The sequence below is a fragment of the Harpia harpyja genome, chromosome 18 (genome assembly GCF_026419915.1).
Source record: "Harpia harpyja isolate bHarHar1 chromosome 18, bHarHar1 primary haplotype, whole genome shotgun sequence".
Taxonomy (NCBI): domain Eukaryota; kingdom Metazoa; phylum Chordata; class Aves; order Accipitriformes; family Accipitridae; genus Harpia; species Harpia harpyja.
The window spans coordinates 20,029,501-20,049,675 of NC_068957.1; the positions used below are offsets into that span (position 1 = coordinate 20,029,501).

The following is a 20,175-nucleotide window of genomic DNA, read 5'->3' on the forward strand; positions in this document are numbered from 1 at the left end:
TAGAAGCAAAGAAGTTTAGGGAAAAACTAAGCTTAAGGGAACTCCTGGAAAAGGAGTTTATATACTCACAAAAAGTATATAAAAGAAAACCTAGTTTGCTTTCCCATGAAGGGGGTAGATCTAATTAATCAATTAAAATTTGTGTGTAGGACACATCTCAGGGTTTAAGGAACAATAATGACTGAGAGACAGGACAAACGCTTTACAGTGCAAGATATAGTGAAAAATAAGCAGTTTACTCTCTATACAAACTTTTTTTTTTTTTAAATATTTAGAAAACCAGGCAACAATTAAATGTTTTAGAGATGTCTATTTCAGTTTCTCTGACTCCAGGGGATTTCAAAGTTGTTAGCTAGACAAAGAAATTCCTCACCCAGGACTTAGCAAACGTCCAGCTTTATACACTACTCAGATGTGCCACCAGATGCCTGTAAACAAAAGCTTGAGAACCATTATCTAACAAAATGGGAAAGCAAAAGCATTTTGCCCTCCATGGGGAAATAAGAAGATAATCTACTTGGTGGTAAAGAACTGTGGAACACACCCGAACCAAATGGATGGGCTGTAACAGTTAAAATACAACATCAGAAGAACCTGCAGAAACTACTCCTCTTTGAGGCACAATTCAGACCTCATCAGGACTCAAGCTAAAGCTGGGTTCAGCTGAAGAAGTTATAAGTATATTGCTTCCATGAGACAGTGTTTACTTCAGTGAGGATGTTGGCAGCCAGTACATTGAATAGAAATCTCACAGTATCATTGGTGGTTGCTTCTATCCAATTCACTACACCTGTTCCATAATTTAGTAAATAAATCACTCTTTAGACAGAAACAAGTAACTAGTACCAGCATAATTACTAACAAAGTGGAAGTAATAACTTACACTTTCCCCCTCGCCAATGACTAACTGCAGAGTTTTTTCATACTCTCTATTAATGCAATTCTGTTTCTATCTCAAGCAAAGAAACCACTATATTTTAATTAGAGTATAATAACAAAGTCAGATAAGACAAGTTGTTTGGGGAGGTGGGTGTGGTTTGTTTATTTGTTTTTAGGAAAGCAATAAAAGTGTTTTCAATTATATTTTTAAACCACATACTCTAGTTGTCACACATTTGACTTGGAAAAGCAGTATCCTTGTTCAAGCTATGAGGAAACGCTATCAGCTCCTGAACTAGAAATTGGAAGTTTACACAGTTCATATCCACTTCACCCTGCGGGTATTTGCCAAACACATTAATTCAACCCATTAAAAACCAGAACTAACAAGCTAATCCTACTTCAGCCACCTACATTAATGCCTTCCAGATATAACAGAAGATGCACAGCTGCCATTTCAATGCAATTATCACTGTCTATAAAAGCAAGGAAAGGTTACTTAGCAGGCAGCTAAAATGACAAGTGGGCACCAGTGCTTGAGATCCCAAGTAAAACTAAAGTAAGTTAAAGCTCTAAACTCCTCACTAACAGGCAAACCTCTTCTCTGCAATTGTCACTACAACCCAACAGTACTAGCATCAACAGCCCAAAATTCTTCTCCTCTCTAACCACAGTAAACCCGTAACTCTTCAGGAAAATAGCTACATACGCCAGCAGATGCAAACAAACAACTCCCAAAGGATGAATCCTATGACAACATATACTGAGCAGCAGCACACCATGATGCATGCATTCTTTAAGCAATAATATACAGAAGCCATACTCTAAGAGCGGCATTTCTTGTTTTACTATTTTGCAAGTTACCTGTGCAAAAACATGATTGTCATGCATAACTAATTCTTGCTCTCCATCAGACCCTGAATTAAAAGGCATGGGGAAGAAAACAGGTATAGTTTCTCCACTACCCATTCCGCATATACCAGTTTCCTTTATAAAATCATCTCTTCACAAAGCAGCTGTTCAGACTAATTCGTATAAGGAAACTACATACCAGCAGGAATTATTCAAAACTGTTTTTAACACACTGAACTGGAGAATTAATAATTTCTCCCCTCAGAAATCAAATACCTTTAAACACCGTCATTGTGCTTATGTATTGTCTCAATCAGCATAAGAACCAGTACCGTGTACAAAACTAAAAAGTACTGGTGAATACAGACAGAAAAGTCTGTTTAAAGACCACTCTGAATAAAACACAGCCAACAGCAATTTCTTTATCCCTATGCACTATATCCTTAGATATTTAAGTACATCTGAGGTAATGATTAGACAGTTTTAAGTCACAGGTTGTTCTTTATTATTCTTACTACAAAATACAAGTACTGAATATGACCCAAGTAGAAAACCTTGCAGTACCTGAAAAGCCTGTTTTAGCTGCAATCAAAAATAAAGTCCATCCATAATTAAAAAGAACACCTTTGCTTTCAGCCATCATTTAAAATGTATATGTAATTATTCCCCCCAACATCCTTTTTTCAAGAAAACAAAAGTTCGCTGAATTTGAATTTGTCGATTTGCTCAATGAATTGAGTCCCAAATACTTGTTTAAAAAGAAAAAAAAAAATCACTAAATTCAACCACGACAATGTAAAATGTAGCTGAGCACTTAATAAGAGAAAATTTATGCTGTGAGCGATCTCATCTTATGCCTATTAGTTGACCTTCTGAATCCTCTATATTAATCTTATTCTCACACTGATATCTAGCAGCTGACATTTCCATGACAAACTATGAATACTAACAATTAGGACATGAAAAAAAATCCATGTCTAAACAGAATGAAGTAAGCCAAATACTCTAAGTTTTGAGTGTTTGCCTTCAATAAAAAGTGAGACAAGCTTAAATTATATTTGTTGCTCACAATGAACAGGTGAGTTCTCTGTGAGTCTGAAGTACTTGGAAATAGATTCCTGAAAACTTAAAAACAGATCCCTCAAAAATGCAATCAATGATCATACACTGGTAAGATAAACATGACTGATATAGTTGATAATTATTTTGATAAAACAAGGATTCAGTTATGCCCACTGAACTTTTATCTTGGATTTAAAACTCCAAAATATTCCAGCCTAATCTCTAAAAATGGAAGTGTATTCATAAGAAAAAACAAAACTATCATGTTCATACTCACCGGAACTTTACTTCCGACTATCTGCATGCAGTGGTCAGCCAAGAGAGGTTATTGTGTAAAAAAGATAATAATAACACATAAATAAACACAACAAAGTACTTAGTAGGATGTAGCATCACACAAATTTTTCAGTGTTTAATCATTAGTTGTAGTTACAGTCTTTTATTACTTTATCAAACCGTTTAAGAGTTACAGCTTCTCAACAGGAAAACAGTAGTTCTACTGTAGCAGAAATAATTTTAAATTCTTATGTTCCACTGCTGAATCATTAGTATTTTACATATTTACAAACAAATAACTAAATACCTAGCTTGACATCTACATCTTAAAAGATTAAGAGATATGCCATTTTGTTAAAATTATCAGGTCAGATATTTTATATATGACACTGAGAAAACTACAGAAAAAACTAATGGCATACTGACTTCCTTGTACATATAACAACTTCATTTATTATGGAGCTTTTGATCTATTTAGATGATGTCATCACTTAATTTAATTAAGTTTTCATAATCAAAAACATAGCCTACAGTTATAAATCTAACTTGCATTTCAGAAAAATCTCATGTGGCATTTTTCTTCAACTGCTCAGTATGGATGCTTTTAATTACATGGATAATTAAACAGTGGTTTTCAGAATGACATCTTCTCTTTTTTTACCATGGAACAGCATCTCTGCATATTCAGGAACAAGAAGTTGACTTTAAACGGAAGAAACTGCAGAAAGGCAGCACATCTCTGCCCTGTTCCATCACTTTGCACAAATGACCGTGTTCCTGTGCACACCAGGATTATGGACCTCTTAAATACTGTAGGCCACTCCTTGTCAGCTATTTGCTGCCATCTGATAGCAGCCAGTTTATTGAATAACCACTTCTATCTGATTAAGAGCCTGAGACAGTATGATTTTGTTCCGAGATCTGAATTTGACTGTATCTGTTCAGCTGCTACTTGCTTCATTTTCTACTCTTATCTCTTCCATTACTGTTTTAGGTAGTCTTTCAGAAGACAGAAGTCCCTGCAAGTCTTTCACAATCACCTCTTCTCTTCCTGATGAAGCTTCCTCTAGAAGCACAAGGTGGCCTGTCATCACCAGACAACCTCTTTTCCTAATTTACTGCCTTCTTCTGTCACCAATGTTCAACTCATTCAATATGGTATGAGATGTCACCAAGTTCAGTTCTGAAACAGAATTCTGAGTCTTCACCATTTCCCAAGTACAATTTTGATGGTCAACATTCTTTCTCTTCAAGTGAGAGAAGGAATCAGAAGCACAGATAATAACTTCACATTAAAGCATCCAGCTTATTAGCTTCTATACTTCATCCCCCAAGGAAAAGGAAAGCTTTTTTTCATCCATTGAAAATTGAGGTTTCTTTCTCACTCAGAACTTTGAAGACAGTACAGTGTTTCAGAAAAGCATGGTCAACATGCTGCAGATGGCACACAAGCCAGAGAAAATGAAGCACCAAATTTAAAAATAATTTGGTTAAGACAAGATCAGCAAACGAGAGTGGTATTTTCATGTGAGTGGAGAGAGCCCAAAAGCCTAACTAAAATAAACAGGAAATGAACTGGGAGAAAAGTCACATCAACTGTTAAGTGTGTTTCATGAGCTCTAAGCAGAAGAAAAGGCCCAAGTATTTGCAGTATAAAAAAGGAAGACAGATGAACAATTATCTGTGACCAAAGAAAAAGATAGAGAATTTTAAGAAAGATCATTTTGAATGCGATCAGCATTTTCATGGAAGACACGCCTGAAGATGGCCTCAAGAAAAGAAAGTTTGACAATTCATGATGCAGTAAAAATTGGTTAGGGCTTGAATTCAACTAGGCAGAGTAGTAGTTTAACTAAACAGAAGACAAATTTAACAGTGAAAATGAGCTTTTGCTTTATTGTAAGATCCCAATCAACATTTTACAACTGAGCTCTATTTTTTATAATTTTTAAAACAGTTAAGATGCTAGCTATTTAAAAGCTAAATTAGGGTAACACACTACAGAAAGGTCATTGATATTTCTGAAAAAACTTAAATTATTCCATTCAAATGCTGTGATTCAATTGCAAGAAGGACATACTGAAGCACACAAACTTTGATACGAGCTCTTTTTCCATTAGGAAAAACATTTTGCATATGTATAAAACATCCATACCAGAACTTAAGTTCAAAGTGCACATTCATGTATGAGGACGTTTTGGAATTTTTTAGTTTATATTTTTAAAATTGTTAGTACATTTTGGCAAACGTATCCCCAGTTCTGTTAAGTTTCCCATGCTGCAGTGCATACGGTGGCAGTAAAGCAACCTGTTAAAATTTTCAGCAGTTAGACATGCAATGGTAGCCATGCTTTCCTTACTCATCTACAAAATTATGGTACTTGAGGCGGCTACATTTCAATATCAGTATATATAAGAGAGGTCACCACCATCCAACTACTTTTCAGGAAAGAATTGCAAGTACTTCCATTGTGAAAGCTTCTACTGCTTCAGTAAAATATTTTTGCTTACTAAGAAAAATTTAAGAATTAACGTTGATCATCAAGTGAAGACAAAAACCTTGCAACACGTAGTCAATAGTTCCCAAAGATAGTCTAGGCAAAGTATATTAACAGGAAATTTCATAATATTCGCTGCATAAGCTTGAATAATTCTCCAGTAACTTGTATGTTTAGCTAGACCATACTTTAAGCACTAAGATTCCTTCAAGGACAGACTAAAGGACTGTGGATTTTGTTTAAGATGAACTCATGCAGGAACATCACTCCTCTCAGAAACGTAAATCACCATTTTCACATTATAATGTAAGTTTTCCCTCACTTAAGTTTATAATGTTTAATGCAAAGCATTTGCATTTAATAATTGCATGTCATTGTAGTTTTAATTTTTTTTTAACTCTGCAGAGCTGATTTTAAAGGTTAAAAGAACTGTACTGCTTGCAGTCCATGCTTATAGATTCATTAGGCAGACAGCAACATCATCTTATTTGCCAGTTTATTTCACTACAAAACAGATTATTATTTAATGCTATCTGTATTTAGCCCTCAGACTCAGCTCTGTAGAACTGCTAGCAGTGCTGCCATTATTTGAACAATTATTCCACACAGTCTTATTTTCCAGTAACCCTTTATTGCATACAAGAACTTAAGTGTGAAAAAAGATGAGATTCATCCTAATTTCCAAGTAAAATCATACGCATTACCTAATTTTATTGAAGAACTATGCTGATAGCAAATTTTATCACTTGAGGCATACTACGGACCCTTGGATATACAAAGCTACCCCCCACCATCACTTCTCCCCAATGCTGCAATACATTCAGTTACTCAGAATTCACCACTGGCTTCTTCAAAATTCTTTATACAGCAAATAATGGCACAAATCAGGACAAAACCTATTTTTAGGGAAATCACAACATATATCTATCTGTTTCATCCAACATTCATGAATTTTTATGGCATATTCTCCTTTTACATGATAAGAACTATATTTGCCATAGTCAATTTTTAACACACAAAAAGCATTACTGTTGTATTTTATAAGTAATTAGTACTCATAGTCCCACTGCAAAAAATAAATCGCAGCTCTTCACTATTTGAAATTGTATTTCTCGACCCCAAATGTTGGGGCATCCAGTCGTTCTCTCACACTTCTAGCATGCCAGAACAGATAGACTGCAAAAATTCTGCAGGAAGGATCCATCAACTAAGGACTAATCAATCAACTAAAGTACAGAGAATGATCAAGACGAATGAAAGGTCTGAATATATTTTTTTCTACTCAAAATAAATTTGAAACTCATTTTAAGACCATCTTTTCACTAAAGAAATCGTTTTATTTACCTTCAGAACATTTCTTAGCAGAATATTTAATGCAGTCTTCAAGCCAGCTACAGTACTCAACATACTCGAATTAACTTCAAATACTGACTTTACTTCAATTTTAAATACTTTCAATATTTTGATTCCCTGTTTCTAACACTGCAAATTGTATATCTAGTATGTATGTCATTACTGAAACCATAAAGTCATGGTAACCCTTCCAAAAACTTTTGGTACCAAAAATTCATAAAATCAATTCCACAGAAATATGCTCAGGTTCCATCCATGACTGTACATCACTGGATTTGCAATTTCTTATGATTTACAAGAAAGCATCAAGTTTTTACATTGCCCAACAACTGAAATACAAACTAACCCTTCAGACACAGCTGCAAGCATTTAAAAGTATGTTAGTAAGTATAGATATTTCTTTTTCTACCACTCTTAGAAAATAAATCCAGACAAAAAAATTGAAAGTTTCAAGCTTGAAAAGCATAACACTCATGAAGCTAAGCTTCTTACTTTCATCTCACTTGGAGAGGGGACTACTTACGGATTTGGCAGTTGCAGAAATGTATTGGACAACCATCTCGCGTTTTGTGGTCAAGTCTTTATCTCTCAAAGGAGCTTTACGTTCTTCATTTAGATTCATGTCTTCCTGTAAAGAAACAGACCACACAACATCAAGATTCTATTTCATGCTTTTTATTAATCTTTGTTATTTTTACACTCCTCTTCTTAAACAAACGGCTCACTTTTAAACAAACAGAAGTGACTTTTTCCAGCTTATCTGCATTTCAGTTTGCTTAATTCTGAGCTACCCGATCTTCTCATTTAATTGTTACTTCAAGTGTTTGCTGTTTTCAAGACTTAGCCAAAATTATAATTGCATAAAGGGTAGTTACTGTTAGTGAAATTTGGCTCAAGAAATAAAACTAGAGAAAAAACCCAAAAATTATACACCTCAAGTTGATCACATAAGTGTTAACTCTTTTGAAGTTACTGTGGTTTTTATAAAATTTTATCACAAAGGACACTATTCCTGCACTATCTAATCAGAAGGCTGTTATTACACAGATTATTAGCTTGTGGCAGGGGTAGATGTGAGTGTGTTCCAACTGATGTATTTAGCAAACCTAAACATCCAAATATTCTGCTAGATTAAATCTAAAGATGCCTGTTTCAATATAACTGATGAAATACAACATATAGCCATTACTAGTCACAAGTAGTCTTGTCACTAAAAGCCAAAGTAACTTCAGATTAGCAACTAAGACCAGTAAATGTTCCTGTAATAACTTAACTAGCTAGCGGCTTTTTCAAAGAATTACTAGTCTCTGGAACACAGACCTACTGTCTCCTTCAATTAACGTTACTTGGAAAAGTTAAAAATTAATCCCTTAATCTAACAAGCAAGTCAAGCAAGTAGTAATTAACACTCATCCATTCTTTCAAGAAGAGATTCACAACTTCATTGAACAGAGTAGAGCTACACAATGGAACATGACACTTCTTAAACCATAGTGACTGTATGGAAGTTCAAAACAATTTTAAAGAATGACACAGAAAACAGTATTTCTAACAATACTCAAAAGACTGCATTTCCTGATACTTCACATATCAAGACCAACATGTGTGGCAGAATTAATACACACCTACTTCAAAAGTTTATTTCCGTATTACTAATAGAAAAGCTTGCTTGTGAGCAGAAGCACAAACGTTGACAAGTGATCCTAAGACAGAAAACATTCAAGACCATACAAAAAATCAGCTTCCTATACATTTTTTTTTAATGGAAATTACTATTTTCCAAAGGTATTTACTTAAGTTTATTAAAAACTATCCTTCAGCAGCAGTATCTAACTACTGCAACTAAGGTCTATAGAGGTTATCTTAATGAAGCAATCAACAGCCTAAGGTTATGGGGTTTTTTTGCTTTTATTTTCTCTGTAGAAGTAGACCGAGTAATTTAAACATATATAATACTAGCATTCTATGAGTTACTCAATTGTTTATGTGCCAATTTAGACAGGTCTATCAGGCCTACGCTACGCCCTCTCAATCAGTTAATACTTCCAAAATGACATTTGAAAAATCACTACAACGTAATAAATGCCAACACGAAAACAAATTAAAATCTCATAAAACTGATGTAGCACATCATCTTACCATCATTTTTTCAAAGAGATCCATAACTTCTTTTTCTGATAAGTTCATGCAACGGTCATCAACAAGTGCCTGGGAAAGCGGTACTTCACTTATAGAAGGTTGAGAGTCAATAGGATGCTGAATGAGAGGTTTCTCTTTTTTCACTCCTGATTTTCTGAAGCTTGTTATTCTGTCACGCTGCAAAGACATCCATTTAAAAATAAGCAGAAATAGAAATATAGGAAAGCAGCCAATTACATGGAAGTAATACACACAGTTTTAGTTAATCCAAGCAGCAGAGTTAAAACTCAAACTGAACTGTAAGTAAAAATACTCTTAACATTCAGAGATTACTTTTCACAGAAAGACAACAACATTTAAGGTAAATTCATGACAGGTCACATGCAAAAGGGATATAACTATTTCTGACAGTTTCAAAAGCACACCATCTATGTTAAACTCTTAGCATTTCAAAATCTTGAGTTCATCTTCTCACATTACTCCCTAATTATCCTGATAGTGAATAAATATGGTACCACAAAGGTAATGTCCAAGCGTTCCTTCACCTGAAGAGCTATAAGTCTTTGGAGGACAACTGAAAAAGCCACCGTTGGGAAGGAGGTACTCACAAGTTCATCAGGCTTATAAAAAAATCCTGCTAAAGTAAAATAAAGTTTGTAGAGGAATTAATGCTCCAAGTATAGTTCACAATTCCTTGAAGTGTTTTTGAGTACGGACTCCTGAAATTAGTGCATAATTTTAAAAAGCCAGGTAACGGATTACTCACATAGAAGCAGCCATCCATAGTTAAATACACGTAACGCATTAGTGAAAGCATATCATACAGTCTGCAATGACATTTCACTGGTTAAGGCTGACTTGTTTTATGCCTTACACCAAACCCCCCACCTTTTTTTTTTTTTTTATTTTTAAAGCATGCTTACTCAGTTAATTTGTTAATATTGGAAACAACCAACAAGAGCACCTTCCTTATAAGGCCATTTATTACCATATTATTAATATGTAACTCGGAATTTTTTAGATTTAATAATACTGTCTTTAACTATATGTTAATTTTGAGAACATTACGTCTATAGCGATTTTTTTAAAATTAACTGTTTCCATCAACAAATACTAGTTTGTTTCAGGCATTGAACAGCCTTATGAAGATGTGCTTTCATGTAACAGCAGCTTATGTAGGGTTACCAGTATAATTCATGGCAGTTATCGCAATCTCTATGAAGACATGTAAACCAAAGTTTCTATTTTCTATAATTAAACAACCTCTGTGAGGTGTGAAAAGTTTAATGGACTATTTCATCTGTAGGAAATTTGGGTTCATTTTAGATTAGTCCAGTCAGGAACGGAGAAGTTTGACCAAGTGCTGTGGAATATGGGGAAAGAAAGGTTCTTCCTTTTTTTGCTGTTGGGTTTTTTTTTTCTTGGTTTGTTTTGTTGTTGTGTTTGGTTTGTTGTTGTTTTTTGAGATCCTACAAGACTACCTTAGATTTTTGAAAGAGAAAGTATCCCTAGATAAGCTGCATGCCATTTGAATTTCTTTGGAAGTTTTTTTGGTATGCTTGTGTTTTTGAGGGGAGGGGGGGTTGGGTTTGTATTTTCTTCTTCCTTAGAAGTCTTACATTTGTGGACACAAACACATTACCTACAAGGATACTGTTAACATCTTTAACAAGGCAAGAATATTACTTTAATCCCATTTTTTCCCCATATTAGAATAGTTTACATTACTTTTTTTTAAACTAAAATTAGGGCATAACCTATTGGAAAGGCTAAAGATATGACATAATGCCTGAAAGGCAGTATCCAAAATTATTCAGTATACATCAAATGCAGTTTTACTGTTCACTTACATTAAAATGCCCATTCAGCAGTCACAAAAAAAAAAAGCCAAGATGAATTTCACCATACTGTGATTTGTTTCAAGTATACCTCATTAACAACAAATTTGTTTAATCAGATTGCAATGGTGAGATCACTTTAAAGCCATAAATGAATCTTCTACATGATTACTAGGTACAATTTCTTCACTTCAAACATGTAAGTGATGATTAACTAAGTGGCCAGCATGGCTTAACTATTCTATATAGAAAGTAAAAGGTTATAATTTTACTGAAATGAATTTTTATGTAACTTTCTGTAAAAATACTTTGCAACAGGTTTCAAAGTATTCAGAATTATAAAGTTAGTGCTACTGAATACAAACTTGTTGTTTGACATACAGTATAGACTTATTACCCAAAAGGGTTCCACTTGAATCACATGGCAACTAACTTTGAAGAATCACTGCAGATCCTTTAGTGTTAAAAAGAAGGTCAAGAGAAATAACACTGGAACTGTTGAATAACAGTTTCAACATATCCACAGTACTACTGAAGTATTTAGAATGTGGTTAAAGAAGCTCCTCCAAATAGGTATCATTAATTACTCTTCTTCAACTTAAAGTGACAAATGAAGATCTTTAGAAATAGTAACTCAGTTTCTGAAATCTAATGCTTAATATCCTTATAAGAACATGTTATATTGTCCACAACATTTGGAGTAAAATAGCATGCAGCGTGGAGTTACCATTGCAAATTAAGATGTTACAAAGACCTTACCACATCATCTGCCAAAGTTTTTATTTGAATATTCTATTAAAAAAAAAAAAAACACACACACAAATCAAAGAAAAAAAGACAATTACCTACTGTTTCAGAATAAAGAAGTCTATATTTCATGTATTCTAACATTAAAAAGCATTTGAAATTTCAGTAAGTGTTCTAACAAAACTGCAGCCAAATGAGCATGGAATCTACTGCATTTTATGTGAAAAAAACAACTTGCATCCCATTTCACCTTGTCTTTTGACTATTTAACTCATGAACCTGAAACTACTATTTCACTATTTCATAAAAATGCAGTAAGACCTCTTAGAAAGCTTTCCAAAACAAACATGGACTACCAAACTTCATACTGAGTCAGCAGATAGCTATATGACATTCTCAGTTCTGACAGAGTTTTTGAGACTCAGAGTTGAGGAGAATTTCCTGTACCCTAGCTTCTCGAGCCTTCTGCCAATTTCTCTTTAACACTGAGTAATGTAAATTGATAGATGAACTGGTTAAAGCCAGCATACTGATGACGCACAAACCAGTCACTACTATCTCTCCCTCCCTACTACCCTCTCACTTTTTCCTTAGCAGTAAAATCCTGCTGACAAAGATCACCAACGTTACATTTTTATTCATGGCCAAAAAAAGCAATCTCTATTGCATACCAATATCAATAATCAAATAATTATATCAAGGAAGCATTTGGTTAATAAACATTGCTCAATTTACACCAAGCAGTCATGAACAGGTAATTAAGGTCTAGAACTTTGGGGGGGGGGGGGGGGGCGCGCCACACGCACAGATCCAAGTCAAAAAGAACTGCTGTCTATAAAAAAGTGTGCTAGTTGATCCATGATGATACAGCCCTGCAAGTCACTGGTTAGGAAACAGCAAGCCTATTTTCTTGGACAGCAAAGTTTCCAATTCCTTTGTTATACTCTCATGAGCCAAAATGATCAAGATGCTTCCAGTCAACATCCCATACCACCGTGTGTTGTTAACACAGTGGATGAGTTCAATGTTACTAGAAATGAACCTATAACTGTACACCACGCAACGTTTTACTTCCCCTTGGTGGAAGATATTAATACACCATGCTCCTTCTAAGTCTACTTTCTGTCACTTAGCTACAGTTGTCAATATTGTATTTCCGAGACAAATGAATTTGCAAGACTACACAAATAGTGGAGGAGGCAACAAGGTGGGAAGTAGGGACAATGTGTTCATACTTTAAAAGTATAATGAAGATAAGCATTCAGAGGTATCCAGAACAGCGTGGCAGATTGATCCTGGCTGGCAGGTCAGTCACCACCCAGCCACTTGCTCACTCCCTCACAGCAGAATCAGGGGGAGAACCAGAAGTGCAAAAGCAGCATAAAATCATGGGTCAAGATACAGAGTTTAACAAGCGAAGAAATAAAAAAATAAAATAAAAAAAAAAAGATAGAGAAACAAATGATGCAAAAGCCATCACTCACCATCAACAGACCAATACCTACCTAGGCTCTGAGCAACTGCTACTTTGGAAAAAACTTCTCCTCCCACCTCCCCACCCCTGGTTTTATTGCTGAGCATGACACTACATGGTATGGAATTTCTCTTTGGTCAGTCTGGATCAGCTGTCCTGGCTGTGTCCCCTCCCAAACTCTGGCCCACCCCATCCTACTCCTGGGGCAGGGCAGGGGGGCACACTAAGAAACAGTAGGCCTTGACACTGGGTAAGCCCTGTTCAGCAAAAGCTGTAACACAGGTGTTTTATCAACACTGTTTTGGTCTCAAATCTAGACCACAGCACCATATGGGCTGCTATGAAGAAAATTAACTCCATCCCAGCCTGACCCAGTACAGACAGCTAGGATAAAATCCTTTTCTCTTACTACTCCAGATGTTGACACCAACCCTTCAGCTTCCTAACTGCCATATCTCAAACCTCTTCCTTACAGCTACACCTCTCTTGTATTTTCCTTACCCTGGCTTAGAATGGAGTTAAAAGGGGAAGTGATAATCTAAACCTGAAATCAAAACTAAGATGTCCTTACCCTGGGGTAAACAGACCTTTTCTTTTTCATGAAGATTACTGAGCAAGTCCAAATGAAGTAAAGCCTAACCATGACTTCAACCCAGAAACAGTTATGTAAGCAAGAAGTTCTAAAACTCTGATTCTGTTTTAGCAGTTATTTGTACTAGAAATATATTTTTTTCCCCTTCTCATTGAAGTACTGTATCTCTCCCAAAACCTGGAACAGGATAATCTACTCCATCTCTACATTTTTATTGCATGTCACTCAAACTCCTCTGGGCAAAAAACAGAATACTAAAGCAAGATACCACACAGCATTTTTTCCAGACATATCAAGCACACTTCCCAGATCTCCGTATGGTGCATAAGCTACACTATTGCCAGTAGCTACGCAAGATAAGCAACACATTTCACAGGTAGAAGAGAAACTGCAAGCAGCTGGAGGCAGAGGCAAGGCAGTTACACATTCTCATTGACACACAATTCTAACAGTCTCGTATACTAACAAAGAAATCATGCTTCCAGTCTGATTTAAGAACATAAACCAAAAGCAGTTTACCTCCCCAAGAGGAAGTTTAAGTTATCACAGTTTTTGTCGTCACTCCTCTAGCATTATTCTTTCAGCCATCTATAAGGCAGGCAGAACACCACAAGATGAAAAGAAATCAACCCTTTCCTAGCTTGTTAAAGACACTAACTCCCTGATTTTAGAAGCAGCTCAAAGGCAAAGGTTTTGCAAAAATCTCTTATGATTAAACATTTGCAGATGATACAACATAAAACGCCTGCACAGGTCAAAGGCACTCATCCTATCTGACCCTCAAGGCAGAATGGTGGGCATTTGCCCGAGAGCAAAGGCTGCAGTTCTGGCTGGGGGGCCTGCACCATCTAACCCAATGGTGGCCGATGCCTCCACCCAGACAGAGCGGCGAAGGCAGGGGCTGCAGTGCAGACCCCAGACTGCAGGAAGTGCCTAAACCTTTCTCCTGGGGCAGGGACAGGCAGCAGACCTGCTGGCCAAAAGGTGTGCCCAGGTGAGAACCTTCTGCAGCTGGTGGCTGAGCTGCAGCAGGCGGTGAGAAAGCTGCGTGACATCAGGGAGGCTGAGGAGTCAGACAGCTGGTTCCAAGCTCAGTGTGCAGTGGACTCACAGCCCACGGCCAAACAGCCAAAAACTTTCCCACCGGCACACACAGAGGGGAGGGGGCCAATCATGCAGAAGAAAGGAAGCTTGCAACGGCAAGGACCAGCAGGAGGAAGAGACTTCCCCAAAGCCTGAGGTGCTCTGCAGGCTGAAGGGGAAAGGCCCATCACATCAGGAGAGATGCTGGAGCTAAGGCAGCCCACTCTGCTCCCTGCATAATAACCACCACAACTAAGGAAAGGCGAGGGGTGATAGATAGCAGTAGGTGACTCTGACAGGTACAGAGGCACCCATCTGCTGATCTGACGCACTCTCTGGAGGCGTGTGCTGCTTACTGGGGGCTCATATCAGGGGTGTCACCGAGAGACTACTAAGCATCATACAGTCCCCCGACTATTATCCACTGCTGTTGTTTCACATGGGCACCACTGATACAGCTGGGAGCAGTCTAAGGAGTATCAAGAAGGATTACAGAGCCCTGGGAGCGGCAGTAAGGGACTCAGGAGCTCAGGTAGTTTTTTCATCAATCCTCCCAGTCAAAGGACAGAGGTTTGAAAGGGCAGTCAAATCTGGTGAATCAGTAAATGGTTATGGGACTAGTGCCACAGCCAAGGGTTCAGCTACTTAGACCACGGGACTTGCTTTGAGAAAGCTGGTGTACTGGGGGCTGACAGGGTCCATCTGTCAGAGGAGAAGAGGATCTTCGGTCATAGGCTTGCCAAGCTGGTGAAGAGAGCTTTAATCTAAAGTTGCCAGGGGAGGGAACCTCGATCCATCCCACTCCTACCAGTTTGATGCCAGTGCCAGGAGTAGATGCCCAGAGCATGGAGAGGGATCACAGGTCAGCAGGAAAGCACCTGAAGAGCAGCACAGGGGAATTCCAGCCAGTAAGTCAGCTTCATCAAGAACCCAACTTAAATGCCTCTATGCAAATGCATGTAGCATGGGGAATAAACGTGAAGTTAGAGACATGCGCACACTTGCAGGGCTGTTTGATCTTATTGGCATCACAGAGACATGGTGGCATGGCTCCTATGACAGGAGTGTTGGATACAGGCTCTTTAGGAAGGACAGGCAGGGGAGATGAGGAGGGAATGTCACCCTCTACATCAATGACCAGCTGGAGTGTGTGGAGCTCTGCCTGGGGATGGATGAGAGACTGACCGAGAGCCTATGGGTCAGGATTAAAGGGCGGGTGACACTATAGTGGAGGTCTGCTACAGGCCACCTGACCAGGAAGACCAAGCAGATGAGGCCCTTCATAGACAGATAGGAGCAGCCTCACATTCACAAGCCCTGGTCCTCATGGGGGACTTCAACCACCTCGACATCTGTTGGAGGGACAACGCAGCAGGGCATAAGCAATCCAGGACATTCCCGGAGTGCGTTGATGACAACTTCCTTCTCCAAGTGATAGAGGAGCCAACGAGGAGAGATGCTATGCTGGACCTTGTTCTCACCAACAAGCAGGGGCTGGTGGGGAATGTGAAGCTCAAAAGGGCATCCTTGGCTGCAGTGAGCACAAAATGGTGGAATTCAAGATCCTGAGGGCAGCGACGAGGGCACACAGCAAGCTCGCTACCCTGGAGTTCAGGAGAGCAGACTTTGGCCTCTTCAGGGATCTGCTTGGTAGAGTGCCATGGGCTACAGCCCTGGAGGGAAGAGAGGCCCAAGAAAGCTGGTTAATATTCTAGGGTCATCTCCTCCAAGCTCAGGAGCGATGCATCCCAACAAAGAAGAAGTTGAGTAAAAATGCCAGGATGCCTTTCTAGATGAACAAGGAGCTCCTGGACAAACTCAAACACAAAAAGAAAGCCTACAGAGGGTGGAAGCAAGGACAGGTAGCCTGGGAGGAATACAGAGAAATTATCCAAGCAGCCAGGGAGGAGGTTAGGAAAGCTAAAGCCCTGATAGAATCCAGTCTGGCCAGGGACGTCAAGGGCAACAAGAAAAGCTTCTATAGGTATGTCAGTGATAAAAGGAAGACTAGGGAAAATGTGGGTCCTCTCCAGAAGGAAGCAGGAGACTTGGTTACCCGGGATATGGAGAAGGCTGAGATACTGAATGACTTTTTTTGCCTCGGTCTTCACCAGCAAGTCCTCCAGCCACCACACCACCCAAGTCACAGAAGGCAAAGGCAGGGACTCGGAGAATGAAGAACTGTCCACCATAGGGGAAGATCAGGTTCGAGACCATCTAAGGAACCTGAAGGCACACAAGTCCATGGACCTGATGAGATACATCCGTGGGTCCTGAGGAAACTGGCTAAGCTGTGATGAAGTGGCTAAGCTACCATCCATTATATTTGAGAAGTCATGGCAGTCCTGGGAAATTCCCACCGACTGGAAAAGCGGAAACACAACCCCCATTGTTAAAAAGGGAAAAAAGGAAGACCTGGGGAACTACAGGCCAGTCAGTCGCACCTCTGTGCCCAGCAAGATCACGGAGCGGATCCTCCTGGAAACTGGGCTAGGGTGCATGGAAAATAAGGAGGTGAATGGTGACAGCGAACATGGCTTCACTAAGGGCAAATCATGCCTAACAAATTTGGTGGCCTTCTACAATGGGGTTACAGCGTTGGTGGATAAGGGAAGAGCAATGGACATCATCTACTTGGACTTGGGCAAAGCATTTGACGCTGTACCACATGACATCTTTGTCTCTAAACTGGAGAGACATAGATTTGACGGATGGACCACTTGGTGGATAAGAAATTGGCTGGATGGTCACAATCAAAGACTTGCAGTCAACGGCTCGATGTCCAAGTGGAGATCAGCAACAAGTGGCATTCCTCAGGGGTTGGTATTGGGACTGGTGCTGTTTAACATCTTCATTGGTGACACAGACAGTGGGATTGAGTGCACCCTCAGCAAGTTTGCCGATGACACCAAGCTGTGTGGTGCTGTCAACACACTGGAGGGAAGGGATGCCATCCAGAGGGACCTTGACAGGCAGGCCCATGCAAACCTCATGAAGTTCAACAAGGCCAAGTGCAAGGTCCTGTATGTGGGTCAGGGCAATCCCAAGCACAAATACAGGCTGGGTGATGAGTGGATCGAGAGCAGCCCTGCGGAGAAGGACTTGGGGATATTAGTGGATGAAGAACTGAATATGAGCCAGCAGAAATGTGCACTTGCAGCCCAGAAAGCCAATCACATTCTGGGCTGCATCAGAAGAAGTCTGGCTAGCACTAGGTGATTCTCCCCCTCTACTCTGCTTTCATGAGAGCCCACCTGGAGTATTGTGTTCAGCTCTGGAGCCTCCAACATAAGACATGGACCTGTTGGAGCAAGTACAGAGGAGGGCCACAAAGATGATCAAGGGGCTGGAGCACCTTCCCTAAGAGGACAGGCTGAGACAGTTGAGGCTGTTTGGCCTAGAGAAGAGAAGGCTCTGGGGAGACCTTATAGTGGCCTTCCAGTACTTAAAGGGGGCCTACAGGAAAGATGTGTACTGATAGGACAGGGTGTAATGGATTTAAACTGAAAGAGGGTAGATTTAGATTAGATGTAAGGAAAAAGTTCCTTACTGGGAGGGTGGTGAGACACTGGAACAGGTTGCCCAGAGAAGTTGTGGCTGCCCCATCCCTGGCAGTGTTCAAGGCCAGGTTGGATGGGACTTTGAGCAACCTGGTCTAATGGAAGGTGTCCCTGACCATGGCAGGGGGGTTGGAACTAGATGAGCTTTAAAGTCTCTTCCAACCCAAACCATTCTATGATTCTGTAAGGGATATCAAATTGATATTTATATGTATAAACACATACAATTTAATACAGCAGCATATCATCTCTCTCTCCTAATCTTCAGTATCAACATAAACCATGGAACTTCATCAACTCCTATATCAAAGAGCTATTTCCTACTGATAGACTTAGTTCTTCACTTAGAAGACTTAAGTAACAGAGCTCCTCCCTTTTGAACATAGTCTTTCCAGTCCATCAATAGTTAAAACCAAAACTATTTACTCCTCCCAATTTTAGTTTACTCTAAGTGTACCACTACTTGCATAAGTACTGACAGATCATGACAATAAGGCACACAAAAATCATAGCATATACTAATGCAACTGCATCACACTATTCTTTTATCTTAAAAGGTTAGTCTCAGCCCTGTTAATATTCAGAGTAATTGAAATCTTGCACATAAAGCCAGCAGATTTTCACCATAGTTCACTACGTTTATTTGTATAAAAATTACTATTTCCTCATCCAAGCTCAGTTCAGGCTACTGCAGTAACAATGTCAACATTCAAAGAACGAAACAACTTGAGATGACTGCATTAACTTTTAATGCAAAACTCACAGCAAATCTACTTTTTTTTTTTTAATCCTTTTCTAACTTATGTATTAATAAAACCTTCCATATCACTTCAGCTGGCCATGAGTTGTAAATAAAGGTGCATTTACAAGGGTTGATTGATCTTTCCATTATATTTATTTAAGTATTACTCTGCCACGTTCTTAATTCTTCACGCAAGATTCTCACTTCCACCCCAAAAATAAAATTAAAAGCAACTCACAGTTTACCACATATATAATGAAACTGATCAGCTGGGTAACTTCTAAATTTAACAGCAATTTTCACTCCACTGCACACTGCTCAGGCAAATCATGGTGTACTGCAACACCCGCTTCTGCACAGGCTATAACTTCAGGTAACAGCTCCAACAGCTACTAGCAATCCTAATTTTCTAAGGGTAACAAACAAACTTGACCTTCTCAACTTTCTTGTTTTTAAACTAAGATGATATGACCTTTTTCTAAAATTTACCTGGACTTCAACACCTGCAAAAGACACTGTAAAACTTTGCTCAAGGATAAGTGTTTTTTAACTGGCTGCAAATAAATTTGCTTGCAACCAGGAAGGGAATAACTTCCCATATGAGTACCTGAACCAAGAGAGTTTAAAGGGACAAAACCCAAAACTGGTTAATATCTGAAGTACAAAAAGTCGTGTGCAACTCGAGTCTAGGTCTTACAGCCACAAAACTGAATTTACTCCTACAACCTCTGTTCTTCGGTACAGAGACTGAGTAACAGTCGCATTTGACAATTTAGCCATCTGTTAACATATGCAGTTTTGCAATTAAAAGGTAAAAAGCTACCTAGGAAATTGTGAAAAGATACCCAAGTCACATTAGCTGATGTGCAGAAACTAGAACTACACACTCCTTTAGGACTTTCAAGACCTTTATCCATGACAAAGTATACCTGGCATTACTAATAAAATTAGTAAAAATATAATACATAAAATGTTTGCTTTACAGTAATTTTTTTGGCACTTCAAGGAGCATTCACCATGCTTTCCAAAAGAACTTGAAATTATTGCTGTAATTCACCAAAGATACTTGAAGTTAGCAACA

General features: G+C 38.6%; 1 protein-coding gene across 6 annotated transcripts in view; it reads right to left on the bottom strand.

Annotated features, from left to right (window-relative positions):
- DIAPH2 (diaphanous related formin 2) overlaps positions 1-20,175 on the bottom strand; it is a 264,713-nt gene that overhangs the window by 229,616 nt on the left and 14,922 nt on the right. For 4 of the 6 annotated variants that reach the window (XM_052813763.1, XM_052813764.1, XM_052813768.1 and 1 more), the window contains exons 2-5: positions 11,656-11,688; positions 9,059-9,235; positions 7,443-7,547; positions 3,071-3,091 (exon numbers count right to left, since the gene is read on the bottom strand). In XM_052813763.1, the coding sequence (XP_052669723.1) occupies positions 3,071-3,091; positions 7,443-7,547; positions 9,059-9,235; positions 11,656-11,688 (336 nt within the window). The remainder of the gene's footprint in view (positions 1-3,070; positions 3,092-7,442; positions 7,548-9,058; positions 9,236-11,655; positions 11,689-20,175) is intronic. The other 2 variants (XM_052813767.1, XM_052813766.1) reach the window with 2 other exon arrangements.